General features: G+C 36.2%; 1 protein-coding gene across 1 annotated transcript in view; it reads right to left on the bottom strand.

The window, feature by feature from the left end:
* CEP112 (centrosomal protein 112) overlaps positions 1-14,722 on the bottom strand; it is a gene marked incomplete at both ends in the record, with an annotated part of 340,823 nt that extends 326,101 nt beyond the window's left edge. The window contains 3 exons of the mRNA XM_084238043.1: positions 10,067-10,239; positions 11,946-12,136; positions 14,617-14,722. Of these exons, the coding sequence (XP_084094169.1) occupies positions 10,067-10,239; positions 11,946-12,136; positions 14,617-14,722 (470 nt within the window). The remainder of the gene's footprint in view (positions 1-10,066; positions 10,240-11,945; positions 12,137-14,616) is intronic.
* Between the last annotated feature and the right edge of the window lie 256 nt (positions 14,723-14,978).

Raw genomic sequence — 14,978 nt, 5'->3', positions numbered from 1 at the left:
AATCCTAACCATATTTATTTATGCCAAGAGATATAATTTCCCTAGGAATCAAAGGTATTGACTGGCACCCCCACAAGTTCATTCAACTTTTTAGGTGTGGGGTTCTTTAGGGTAGTGCTAGTGCTGTTGTATATAAAAAATGGAGTTTGAAAAAGTAAAAAGATTCTATTATGGTTTCTGAGTATACAGATTAAAATTGAATCAATATATTTAAAATGACAAATTTTTTTCACGCACATTAGCAGACACAATCTCAAGTACATTTTCATTATACTTGATCACCATCTGCTGGGCATGTTCCTACATTGCACAAGCAAGTGAAATACTAGCTGTATTGGAGACATTTTTAAAGGACATACACAGTCCCAACTTCCTACCACAATGCATTCCTAGGAAACCACATCATAAAGAGGATCATTGTAAAGCAAATCATATTTTCCATAAGGGTGGGACAATAATTAGATACTTCATTCCAAACTAAAATCTGGCATCAAATAACCCATGGAAAGATCTCATTAAAGCAAGATACGAAAATTATAGTCCTCTATAATCATTTGAAATAGAGTAATCAGTCTTCAAGTCCTTTCTTATAGGTGTGAACACATTTATTATTTAGAGGATACAGCACAAATCAAGAGATAAAACTTTAATAAAGTTAACCTATGGCAAAAGTAGCATATACAATAAATAAGAATTCTGTTTATTACTTACTACCATGTCTACTCCTAGAGTTTTTAAATAATCTGGAAGGTAGATTTTTATAAAATGGCATCTAAAGAAATCTAAATGAATGCCTTCTTTTTCAACAATAAAGTCCTCTAAAATGAGCAGGTTTTTTCACTGCAAAATCAGCATGTAAAGGTTGGGGTTGATTCATCATTACTCCTTTTCATCCTCTCTGAATTCACAAATCTTAAAGTGTCAAATAAAAATAGTAAAGGAATTAATCATTTTTTTCATTTTTTCCTAATCCAGAACCTAACAGCATTTTATTGATAAGCTCTCAGACCGCATCATACTTCACTGAAAAGTCATAAATACAATTACAAGCTATTAGAAAGAAGTGTCAAAACATTTTTTACAGAATTGTAAGACAAGAATATAAGCAATTATCTTTGTGCTCTGTCACTGTATAGTGCACAAAAAGAATACATAGAGATGGCATGAACTGAAGTCTAAATATTATTTAGGCAGTTTCCAACACATGATGTGGCAAAATGAAGAACAATGGGCCAGTCACATAGTGTTCCATCCTGGAAGGAGGGACTTGCTAAGTTAATGAACTAACAATTCCCTCAAAGCCTCTCCTAAAATACTACTAACACTCATCCCAAGTGTGTGCTAGGTTCACACTTACAATCAACCTATTTGCACAGACATTAATTTAGTGTTCTCAGAACCAAAATGAGCAAGACACAGATTTTAAGATAAGACCTTTTGAAAAGATCAGATAATTAAGTAAAGCAAAAGACTGGTCAAACAATCTTTACAAACACACCCTTCTATGAACTATTAAAATGACAACACAACAATAACAACGGTGGTGGCAACTGCCAACATTTCACAGGGACCCTGTCAAAGGCTCTGCATCTCCCTTTAACAAATGCTGGAACTGGGGTTCTGAAAAATTAAGAGACTTGCCTGAAGACACATGGTTGCCAAGTGTCAGAGGTTAGATTTGAATAAAAGCCACGTGCCTCATTTCAGCTCAACTTAGAAAGAGCCAATAACAAAAGCACAGGATTGCTAATGCACTCACATGAGGGGAAATGGAGAGAAGTGAAAATTTCTTATTTCTGCATAAAGTACTCATGACTTCATGAATATTAGAAAGAACATGGGGTCTGGAAGCGCCAACACCTGAATGCCAATACTGGACCCATCCCTGGAAATGTTACTGACTTTACTGCAGCTGTTACCTTGCCTATAAATGCAAAGAGCAATCCTATCAACCTCAGAATTACAGAAAGGATGAAATCAGGTAACTCATAAAAGCGCTCCAGGATGGTATCTAACATAAAGCAGGTGCCCCATAAATGGTGTGACTTGCCTCACTTCACTTGTTTGAACAAATCAGAAATACAAGTGGAATCCACCTCAAAGGGTCTTATCTTAAAATCTATGTATCTTGATCATTTTGGTTCTGAGAACACTAAATTAATGTCTGTGCAAATAGGTTTATTGTAAGTGTGAACGCAGCACACACTTGGGATGAGTGTTAGTAGTATTTTAGGAGCAGCTTTGAGGGAATCGTTAGTTCATTAACTTAGCAAGTCCCTTCTTCCAAGATGGAACACTAATCTTATTGAATCTTATTCAAATCTGTCTATTTGTTACACGCAGTTAAATTTATTAATGTGCATCAATGATATCAACAATGTGTATGCCCTTACATTTTAACAAGATGGTTGGTAGTTTGGAGGACAACTTGAAAATATCTACCAAAAAAAAGTGATTATTAAAAATAACAGACACATATAAAAAATGCTTTTAACTTTTCATTCCAGACGAGTCCCACTCCCTAAAGGCAAGAGTTTTTACATGTGGCACTCAGAAATATTCCATGTACATGTACACATTTGTACCTATCCTTTTGAAAACACACACACATCAAGGAAGCTTAAAATGTTTTAAGTACTTCTTTTGACTTTTATATATCATACTAGCCCATATAGATTTTAGTCACCACCTCACAAGATGAACTTATAATTAATTCCATCAAGAGTTCATCCATTAAGTCTTGTTAATGTGTCTAGCGACCGAAACAACTTCCTTCTCTGGGAATCAACAACAGCCTGAAACACATGTGAATGCATAACGGTACAACACTGGGGTGTGTTAAGTAGACCCTTCCTTACAGCAGTAAGGAACTGAAAGCAGCAAGGAGAGAGTAAATTACTATTTAGTTAAATTACTATTTAGATTATTATCTATAGGTAAAAAAACAACACATACTATAAGACACACATCTAAGACACAGTTAAGTGACAAAACTTTCAGGAAAGTACAAACAAAAGTCAATTTGTAACTTAATTACATATGTGTAGGCATGGGTTTATTGTAGCATGATCTATACCAAAGTGTTGATGATAGCTCTCATAAGGAAAGTAGGATAAAGAGAAATTGCACTCTATATATTTCTACAGTGAGGTTCTTACAAGTATGTATTGTATAAAGAATGCCTAACTTATTAAAATGAGAATTATTACTGCTACATAACATAACTGCTACATAACTACTGCTACATAACAAATTATGACAAACTTAACATTAAACCACACACATAAATATTCTCAAAGTTTCTGCAGGCACAGCTGAGCTGGGTCTTCTGCTTAGGGCCACAGAAAGTTGCCATCATGGTTTGACCAGAGCTGGATTCTCATTTGGTGGCTCAAATGGGGACGGATCTTCTTTTGTTTCCATATGGCTATCTGCAGCATTCAGTTCTTTATGGCTGTAGGACTCAGGGCAACTTGCTTTATCAAGTCATCAAGGAAAAGACAGCAAGAGTCCAGAGTGAGCCTACTAACAAGACAGTCTTAAATATTGTAATGTAATCATGAGAGTGACATACCATCATGGTTGCCATATTCTATAAGTCAGCAGCAAGTCACAGGTCCTGCCCACGCTCAAGGAAGGATTACACAAAGCTGTAAAGACCAAGAGAAGGAGGAAAAAGAGGAGGCCTCCTGAATGTGTACCACAAAGACATTCAAAGTCATCACCAGATATCAAAGGGATGTACCTGAAGGATGACCAGGAAGTAACACAAATGGATATTACTCATAGGTGTAGAACTAAACGAAATTAACCAAACTATCCAGGAATGAGATCTAAGTCTATGGTCTCATTAGTAACATTTTGTCAAGCCACTCTCAAAATCAAATACAATTAAAATATGTCATTAAGAAAATTAGTAGATATTTGACATAAAAATACAATATGTGATCTCTAATAAAATAGCAAAGATCTCTAATAAAACCACCCTGAAGGGTGGTTTTTCAAAAAGAAAACATGGCAAAAACATAGTTTTCATAGTTCTTAGACCAGGAACTATGAAAGAGGAAAGCAAAGAATAAAACCAGGATGGAACAGCCGAGCAGTCGCAAGTGAAACGCTAAGTTTACTAGTATATGAGGTGTATCTGGTGGAAAGAGGAAGCATGATAATAAGCCTGATAGAATATAACCTCACAATACTTCTAAGATGTTTTGAAGGGGCCACATACCATATCCTATGGGAGAATAAAGGTAAAGGAAAGGTGCCATCTCCACTGAATAGGGCGTCCTAACAAAGAGGCTTCAAAAGGACTCTGCATCTTTAATAATATAAAAAGGCTAGAACACAAACAGCATAATCTAAAATGCCATTAGAAATACTTCACATACAAAAAGGTCTAAGTAAAGCAGGATTTTATAAAGTGATCAAAAAAGAAACACTAAGGGGAAAAATCTTTTAAGATTAAAGAGGTTTTTCAAAGGACAAGTTGAAGTGGTTGTAAAATTTATGAGGCAGCATTAAACTTCAGTTCTAAGTAACAATAAATTATTCACTATAAAAACATACATGTGTCAAATATTATAAGCCTCTTAAACTTTTTAAAACAATTTCTTGCAGAACTGATTCGATGTATTAGGTCAACACTAGCAGGTTCGAACTTTTTCATTAGCACAGCACGACTCCTCAGAGCCAAGGAGCGACTTCAGGGAAAGGAAGACGCTTCACCACCACTTCTGACCTGATAGCACACTTTATATATTTGGCCTTAAAATACATTTTAAGGCCTTTGGCTAAAGTGAAGGTTAGCTTTCTTTTTTTTTTTTTTCTTAGTAATTATTTAACCATTTATTAGCATTTTATTCACTGCATTAAACAGTACTACCAAGCACCCACTCTAGGACAATTCTATTTAACAGCCTTATTCTGAGCAGAGAGCTTGGGTTGTGGGAAGTACAATGATTCCAAAGTCAGACATTCCTAGTGCAGAGCTCAGGACGGCTCTTCATTTTTTATTTATTTATTTATTTTTAATCAATAAATTTTATTTTTATATTCCCCCTACAATTGCAATCCCCCCATTCTGACCCCAATCCCTCCCCTCCCGCCCCCCAAAAAGTGTCTCTGGTTCATAGTTTTTGTTGATTTTGATTTTCACTTTCTTATAGTTATTCATTTTCCTGGTCCCTTATTTAAGTATTCTAGATTCCTGCTATGAGTGAGACCATCCGGTATTTTTCTTTTTCTTTTTGGCTTATTTCGCTGAGCATGATCCCTTCCAGCGCCATCCATGTTGCTGCAAATTGCATGTGTTTATCTTTTTTGAATGCTGAGTAATATTCCATGGTATATATGTACCACATCTTCTTGATCCAGTCATCTATTTTTGGGCATTTGGGCTGTTTCCAAAGCTTAGCTATTGTAAACAGTGCTGCTATAAACATAGGGGTGCAGGTGTTCTTTGGAATTGATGTTTCTGTGTCCTTTGGGTAAATACCTAGGAGTGGAATTGCTGGATCCTGTGGAAGCTCTATGTTTAGTAGGTCCAGAAATCTCCATTTAGTAGGTCCAGAAATCTCCAAGCTTTATTTTCTAAATGTCTGTGCGTATGTAAAATTACAAACATCCATTAATTAGCATGCACGCACCTTAAAATTTTAAATCAAATTAAAATGTTAAATCAAACCGAGAAACAAAAGATACCCTGCAAAATTTTGTTTTTGCAGTCCTTAGCCTTAGTGATATTCTGAAACTGAAGGAGCAGGTGCTGAGAAGGTCTTCTCCAGCACCTTCACCGTATTCAGACACCTCAGGTGTGAAGGGCATCTCACAGCGTATCTCCACACTTCACTGAACTTCTCAAACTTACCCAAAAATGTATTCCTCAAATGTTCTAATTTTTGTTTAACCCTCGTAAGGCTAGGCTCTCTGTCACATATATCTGTCTCAAAGGGCTTGGTCAGATGAAATACATGGTAGTGCCTTGTAATCAATGGTTCAGTCACGCATGCTCTCGCTGAACACATATACTTAGGGGTTTCCTCACAGGTTCTTGTCCAGGGCAAGGCACTGGAAATACAGTATAAAGAAAAACAAACAGTCACTGCTGATAAACTGTATGAGCCGGCACAGAGGACAGACAGAGACCTCCACACACATGATAAATAGACCTAGGGTGTCTGGTCCAGCTCCTGTGAAGTTGTGAGATCTGAAGGATGAGGAGGACTGTCTGCTCTTCCCATTAATTACTTACTATGTAACTAATGACTAATGCCTCACACTTCAGTAATTTGTATTAAAATCCATTTTGTTATAGGTAAGCAACAAAGAAATTGTTAAAACTGTGAAGATATTTTATAGACTGTTCTACACCTTTGCTAAATTTTTATGTTTGTCTCTTCCTATCAATTAATTGCCATAAATGATTACTTCTCAACTACAGTCAGGTTTTAATGACTTTTTACATAGCAATGTATTTTATAGGTTGGAAATAATTTTAGGGCTACATTGCCTAATCTTAAATTTTACTCTTTTTTTTTTTTCATTGCAGTAACATTGGTTTGCATGGTTGTGTATTAAAAGTGTAGGATCCCCAGCTAAGGTGTCATTACCACACCACACCCTCCACTAAGACACCCAAAGTTCTCCATCATAGTCCGAGACTATGCTCCCTCTCCACCTTGCTCTTGCCCTCCCCCTTCCTCTTCCCTCTCTGGTAGCCTCAGGTCTATGGTCAGATTTCAAGGGTTTGTTCCTTAGTTTGGCTTTATCTGATACTGTGTTTTGTTTCTCTATATTCAACATATAAGTGACACCATCTAGTATTTGTCTCTTTCTTTCTGGCTTACTTCACTTAGCACAATCCCCTTCAGCTCCATCCATGATGCCGCAAATGGCAAGAACTTACAGTTTTTTAGATAAACACATGTAGTTTGCAGCAACATGGATGAATCTAGAAGGGATCATGCTCAGCAAAATAAGTCAGAAAGAAAAAGAAAAATACTGGATGGTCTCACTCATAGGAGGAATTTAGAAAACCTAAATAACGGACCAGGAAAAAAGACTAATTAATACAAAGTATTAATTTGACTAGGGTCAAAATAAGGGGGGGGAGTGCAATCGTATGGGGAATATAACCAAAATGAAAATGCATACATTGTGCAGAAATGAAAAATGATGTAAGAATTACATAAAATAAAAAATTTTTTAAAAAGTATTTATCTTTTTTAATAGCTGAGTAGTATTCCATTGTGTATATATAACACAGCTTCTTGATCCACCCATCTGTTGTTGGACAACAGTTGTTTCCATAGCTTAGCTATTGCAAATAGTGCGTCAATGAACATGGGACTGCATGTTTTCCTTCAAATTAGTGTTTCTTGTATTCTCCAGGTAGATACCAGGAGTGGAATTGCTGAGTCATATGTCAGATCCATCTTCTAATTTTTGAGAAAACTCCATACTGTTTTCCATAGGAGCTGGACCAGTCTACATTGCCACCAAGAGTGGGATTTTTCTCCACATCCTCGCCAGCACTTGTTTCTGGTCTTTTTGATATGGACGATTCTCACAGGTGTGAGATGGTATCTCTCTGTGGTTTTGATTTGCATTTCCCTGATGATGAGCATTTTTCATGGACCCAACGGATATCTGCATATCTTCTTTGAGAAGTGTGTATTTATTTCTTCTGCCCATTTTTTTAAAGATTTATTTATTTATACAAGAACTGAGGTACAGACCAGAGGTATGGGAGGGTGAGAGAATTCACCAGAGACAGAGCAGGGAACAGAACAAGCAGATGGACTGAAGACACTGCTGAGGAGAGCAGTGGGTGAGGCAGGAGAAGTCTGCCATGCTATGTGGGTTTCTCCCTGGCTGGCCGGGAATCGAACCCGCGCTGCAGAAGCTGCGGGCAGCTTCACAGCATGGTGCTCAACCCGCTGTACCACCGGAGAGGCCCTTCTGCCCATTTTTTGAATTGGGTTATTTGTTTTCTTTTTTAATATGGTTCCATTTTCCAGAAGTCACTGAGTAATATTTAAAACATATTCTCACTATATTTTCTTAAACTTTATTCCTGTTCCAAGGACGGAAAAGCCCATCCGCCTGGGCTCCCTGGAGATCTCCAGTCTATTTCACATCCTGAACCTTACTCTCATACACATCTCAATCTTCACAAAAACTTCCACAACTGACCAGACCACTGTACTGAAATCATCCATGTACTTAGCTCTCTTCCCAATTCACCCATATAGGACAACCATTAAAATTAAATGTCTGTAAGGTTTAAACAGGTAACAAATAAGTGTTTCTCTTCTTGAATCATATGATCCTTCTTTATCTACTTTCTTCTTTCCACTTTTAATGGAACATAAAAATGTAAAAAATAAATACTTCCCCTTAATCCTACTTAAAATTGGGGTGGTGGGGGATAAAGCTTAAGTTCAATAATAGATGCAACTGACCTCAAACTCAGTGTCAGAAATTAGCAGGAAATAAGGAAGGCACACTGCATTAAGGAAGGGACCAAATATTACTTGACTCCAAACTGTAGGTATCTTCTGTCAAGATGGTTAGGTCTCCCATTTTTTATTAAGACAGGAAATTAGCTTTTTATATGAAATTCTCCAATGATTCCTTTTGATCACTCATTCAAAAATCTTTAAAGACACTGTGTAAGTCAGACAAAACAAATCTATCCAGGTGAATCTTCAGTCCAGGGAAACCACCAATTTTTAACCTCTGGTCTAAGCTCCAAGAGATGGGAAATAATTTCAGTTCACCTTTATACTGTAAATTGCATATTTACTACCCCTAGGAAAGAATGCAATGTTTAGCTGGACATTCAACAGATGTTGTGGCAAATACCTAACAGATTTTGCTGCCAAATCAAGAAGTATTTTTCTTTGTAAACAGACCCCAATGTCTCTTTGTCTCCATTTACTTGCTATCTGGCTAGGAAAAATTCTATAATTACACCACTTCTACTTTTAAAATCTCCTTTGGATGTAAATGTAAGTACTTAACACCACCTCCTATGAACTCCTCTATTCATTTCTTTTTATTCTTCTAAATGTGCCCTTAATTATATCAGCACTTCCTTTTGTGCCATTCCATTTCAATTTAATTTTCCTTTTTAATCAAATTTTCATAGAGTGGACCTCTTGTTTTGTGTTCATCTGTTCTTTTTCACCATAATGCCTACAGTCTGAAAAACATATAATCAGACTATATCAACTATAAAGGCATTTCAAATTAAAAATAACATTTCTATATATGATTAAGGAATAAACCAAAAAATAGTACAGTGGAGAAGAGAGATTACATTGTGAGCCAAATTAAATTCCAAACGTTAAAATTATCCAGAGAATGGTGAAGAGTGAAGTATGAAGTATGCAGTATTTTAACATTCCAGGGGACAAAGCCCAAAGTGAAACTCGAAATTTGATAAAGTCCATTTATCTATCCCTTTTAATAGGGCCAAAACTTTTATTATAACAATAATGGTCTCTTTGCATATTTCAAAAACTTGGAAGTTTACTTTTATAGCACAAAAAATCCTATTAAAGCATTATACTCTAGAAAGAGAGCACAATTTAATGGGTTTTATGTTCACATTCATTATTTTATGAAATCAAAACAAATGTTCAGTGAGAGGAAAAAGAGAAATTCAAGCAAAGCTTCAAGATGCATACAGAGATATCATATTTCGTTGACGTTACTGATAATGTTCTATTCGTATTTGTCATAAAGGAAAACAGAATTGTGTTAAAGATTTTCAATCACTGATTTCCAGGCTACGGTATGCTACATACCAATTTACACACACACACACACACACACACGACATATTTATACAGTATATATATGTAAATAGACATCCAAAAAGTGGTTAAAAACGTAATAATCTTAAATAGAGAGTAAAAGGAAGACAAAACTATTATTTCACCTATCAACAGCCCTCAAACCAACAACTAACCATAAAAAAGGAAAAGTGGAATGAACCAGGCTTTAGCCTGAAGACAGGCTGTGGGATGAACCACATCTGAAATCCCATTTCATAGCTTACCTGTGGATGTCAGCTGGCGACTGTATCAAAGAGTAATCTCCTCCAGAGAAGAGCTTCCATGATTCATTTAATTTGTGTTCACTTGTCCCCAGCTCACCCATTACCCAGTCTGGTATTCCTTCTGGACTTGAACCTTTGGCTCGTGCTGGATTTGGTTCATCAAAATAGATGGACTGATTTTTAAAAATTAGAAAAATTATTCTTTCAAAATGTACTAAAATGAAATAATTATTTAAGATTTCCATCAAGTTTCAAGTTTGATAACCTTTCAAATAACCAAATTCAATTACATAAAAATGTATCATTCAATGCACAATGAATTATGAAATGTGAAAATCCATAATGGATAACATATCTACACTTTAGCTGTTTTCTGCTATATAAGAAATGTGATAAATGATAAAACTGCACAACAGAAGATATGATAATAATTACCTTTATTACAAAAAGAGAATTAGTTTCATGAAAAGGTAACTGTACTTTTTTAATAACGTCCTCTTCTACTTCTTTCTATGATCATGAACTACTCTGTGTAAATGCACACCCACAAATTAGTGTTTTAAAGATTGAAAAATCCCTTGATAAGGTGGAAACAAGGGAGCCGAAGATCTGGGATTTAGTTTGCTGGAAAATCCAAGCCAGGTCTCCAGGCCTTCTCACCTTCCCCTTTCTCCTCCTCCTCCTCATCATTATTTATAAAAGAAGGTCCTTCCTTCTATGTAATTGAGTGTCAATGAGAAAATACGACACAATAAACTCAGATTTCAACATGTTTCAGAAGATGTGCTATATTTAGTCATTAAGAAGAATGGCCTTAGCCCATTTATTTCTCTTCAGGTGAGCCTGGCTTCATGACATATTCCAGAAGAAAACTGTGTTGACTGGACACTTCTGTAACAATTCTCCCCATTCTAAACAGAATACCCTCAAGGAGCTGTTCTCTCAGGTACAGCCTACTTCTTTTCAAATTATAAGCTATTCCAGTGTCTAATCAGATATCAAGGCAAGTAACTGCTATACCAAGGACTACTATCTGAATTTTGACAAACTGTCTCTATCTGAACATACTATTGATAACAGCATTAAAGTTTACGGCATTCTGCCAAGGTAAACAGATATTTTCCTGTAGTGTAGAGCATGTCTCTTGACTAAATTTTGCTTTAACTCATAAAATACAGATAAACCTTAAAACACATTACACAGGAGTTTTGCAATCCATCTTATTTTTTAATTACATATATATCCTAACAGTGACTACCAACAATACCTAGTACTCCAGTCAGATTTCTGAAGTATTCAAACACCACACAAACCAAGGTATATTTCGTGGTTACAAAGCACAAGACAGTGACAATTCATCAACCAACCATAGCTGTACAACTTTGGTAACAAAGTTGATTTTGATAATGAAATACAGGCAAGTATTTCTAAACTACAACTACAACTGTCACTTTATTAGAGTAGAAAGGAACTTAGGAAATCACTTAACCCAACCTCTCATGAATTTTTAAATAATATAGATGAGAGAATTTAACTAGAATTTACTGAAATCCACAAAACATTTTCATAAACCAGTAGAAATCAGAGGTAAATAAAGGTTTAGTATTTAAAAACTCACTTTGTTTTTTAGAAATATTAAAGAATTCTGTGAGATGGCTAAATCAGTAAGAATAGACCCTTTCCCCCCGCCCCCCACCCTGCCCCTGTAGTGCAATACCTGATTTCTACCCATGGTGGGAAAAAACTGAGTCGGGGAGAAACAAACACATTATCTAGCACTGTAACTTTAAAACATGACCATTTCTGAAAGTGATGATAAAGTGGCATTTTAAAGAAATGAAATGAATACCTGAATGTACCTATGGCCAGCAACACTTACCATGTACGAAGGCAAAGTTTTCAGCGTCCCTGGCTCAGGACGGTGTATGAAAGGGCCTTCGAGCACTCCCCGCTTAAGCATGTGCAGTAACAGTTTTGCATACAGGTTCCGATTCTTCCTGCCCATGACGCCTGCACCTGTTCCTGAAGGCTCACACAGTTTTCTAATCCAGAGTGCACACCGCTGTCGTTCTAGAAATACATAAGGCTGATTAGGGACTAATTTTACAGAAAATAAAAGATTAAAGACCTATAATAGTATCTGCTTTTGTCTTAAAGAGGGCCTGCTAAACTTTTTCTTAAAAAAGGCAGATAGTAAATACGTTAGGCTGCGCAGACCTATGATCTCGAGCCCAGCTACACAGGCAGCGCTGCAGCTGACTGTGAAAGTAGCCACACGCCACTTGTAAACTAATGGGCTGTTTTTTAATAAAACTTTATAAAAAGGCAGCAGGCTGGACTTGGTCCTGGGGTTACAGTTTGCTAACCTGTGGTATAAGAGGTTATAAGCCAGCAAGCAAGGTAAATGCAAAGAAATATTTTCATGAAAATAAAATCACTGTATTACTATCAAATTTCTGAGATAAAATTTTGCTGCAAAACAGCTCTAAAATAATTTTAGTTGTGTTGAAAACCCTTACTATAGTTCTAATTATACAAGCCAACAGAATTAAAAATAAAATCTCTTATTTATTTAAGCATGTTAAGCATAATCTAAAATTAAACTTCAAATGTTTTATTTATAAAAGTTGATAATCTTCAGGGATCTGTAGTTTATTTACTTAGATTTGCTTTTACCTCTCTAAAAACAATTGAGGGCTATTTAGATCTAATTTGATAAAAATCATGATCCCTTTAAAAATATAAAATATACTGCACATTTTAATCTATATATAATGACACATTGACTTTATTATCTTGCAATGACAGAACTGTTTTCAGGTCCCATGAAAATTATTTTGACAATGACTTTGTCATTCTAACTCAATTTGAAGATTATATATCCAACACAAGTCATAAGTCTGTTTTAGTCTCAGTTTCTAATGGTCATATTCATTCATTGCTTTCCTACAAAAATCTCTGGGGCTGATTTTTCCATTTTGCTCAAACTGGATTTACCACTGCAGGTATGAGCACTAGTCACTAAAGAACCTTTGCATTTTAGCTTCAAAAATTATATAATCACAAAGCAAACTTCACAGAATACTGGGCATACTTTGTGCAAAAATTAAATGAAATTAACTTATTTAAGCAAACAGTTTTTCAAACTCTGTATTTTTTATATGGCCTGCAAAAAAATTCAAATGTATATTATATTCCAATGACCAAAATTTAGTACAAGAACTTGGTGAACAAAAATAATTCAATCCTCTACCTACAACGAGGGGGGGAAACAATTACCAAAGATAAAATTAGCTATAAGAAGATAAAAGTATTTTATTGAGATGTGAGTTTCTAAGTGTTCACTATGAAATAACTAAATAAAAGAGGGTCAGGCATGAACTAATACTGACAATGTGTACTGGACCGAAGATTCTATGTAGCTAATCCAATTCTATACACCTAAAACGCATTTGCAAAAGAAAATGAAAAACGAAGATAGTTTGATTCGAAAGACATTTATAATGGGAGATTTTAATACAAAAGTTTCCTTATCAGCAGGTCTACAGAAAAAAGGTAGTGAATAGCAGAAGAGAACACGGTGTGGAAATATCATTAAACTCTAATTCAAATACTTGTGCATGAGCCATGTGACATAAAGTATTCATTATGAAGAACAGCGGAGGAAGAAAGGTCACAGTTCAACAAGGCAAGAGAGAGGGTAGAAGGGGAGACCACACAAAGCCACCCACTACTAGGAAAGGCTGCAGGCTTTGAACATGCGTGACCCGAGAATGCCTAACTCATCTACTACACTCGCTTCTCCCAACACAGTGCCCTAGAATAAGTATCCAACATTCTCATTTTAAAACCAAAGTTCACTCAGACACCTCAAGAAATAGTGAAGTTGGCCAGGTAACAGCCACAGTCTCTTGGCCCCACTCAAAACCCTCACTCAAGAGCTACAAATTCCATTTTTTCCTTTCTAGTCAGCCTAGTATAACTTCTGAGAATCTTCCTGGCCCTCTAAACTCTCCAGGTGCTCTCTGATACCTTAAATTAAATTTGAAAATTGTATGACTTCAGACAAAGATTCTCATTCCACAATTAGAGATAACAGAACAGGGGTTGGAGACAAGATAGCAGCAAACACTAACTCACACTTGATTTTATTCTATATGTGACATATAAGACCATGAGATTCTTTTCTGCTCTGACAAGCAAAAAGAGGACAAGTGGACAGCAGGTTCCTGAAAGAGGAAATATTTCCAGGGAGGGAGGAAAGATGCAGAAAGAAATGGCTGTAGCTAATTCTAGAGGTCTGTGTGCTTTGAGCTCATGACATATGAGAAGTGGCATCACAGTAATATTTTTCCACCCTTGGCAGGACATTATCACTAAATTTCTATTTAACTTTGAACAGGTCAAAGGAAACATTCCTACATCAACCTAAGATTAACATTGTTAGAAAAGGAATTCAACTTTCTTTCCATTTTGACATTTTATTGCTTTGACTAAATAACATAAAGAAAAAAGAATCTCAAGAATTTAATTTTCAAACTTAATCTTACCTGACCTATGGGATAATTTTAAAACAAAGGGCTTCATATCTACCACAAAGTGATCAAATTCTGCATCCAGCTTCTCCCATTTTTCTTCCTCACTTCCCGGTTCCATAATTCAGTCTGCAAAAGATTTAAATGAGAATATTAAGAATCTGTATGCTGAGGGCCTCCCTGGTGGTGCAGCAGGTTGAGCACAGTGCTGTGAAGCTGTCCGCAGCTTCTGCAGCACGGGTTCAATTCCCAGCCGGCCAGGGAGATTCCCACATGGCGCGGGAGACCTCTCCTGTCACGCCTGCTGTTCCCCTCAGCAGTGCTTTTGGTCTGTCTGCCTGCTCTGCTCCCCGCTCTGTCTCTGGTGAATCCTTTCA

The sequence above is a fragment of the Talpa europaea genome (genome assembly GCF_964194135.1).
Source record: "Talpa europaea genome assembly, chromosome: 7".
In the NCBI taxonomy this organism is placed as follows: Eukaryota; Metazoa; Chordata; class Mammalia; order Eulipotyphla; family Talpidae; genus Talpa; species Talpa europaea.
This window is presented reverse-complemented; position numbering and strand designations above follow the sequence as displayed.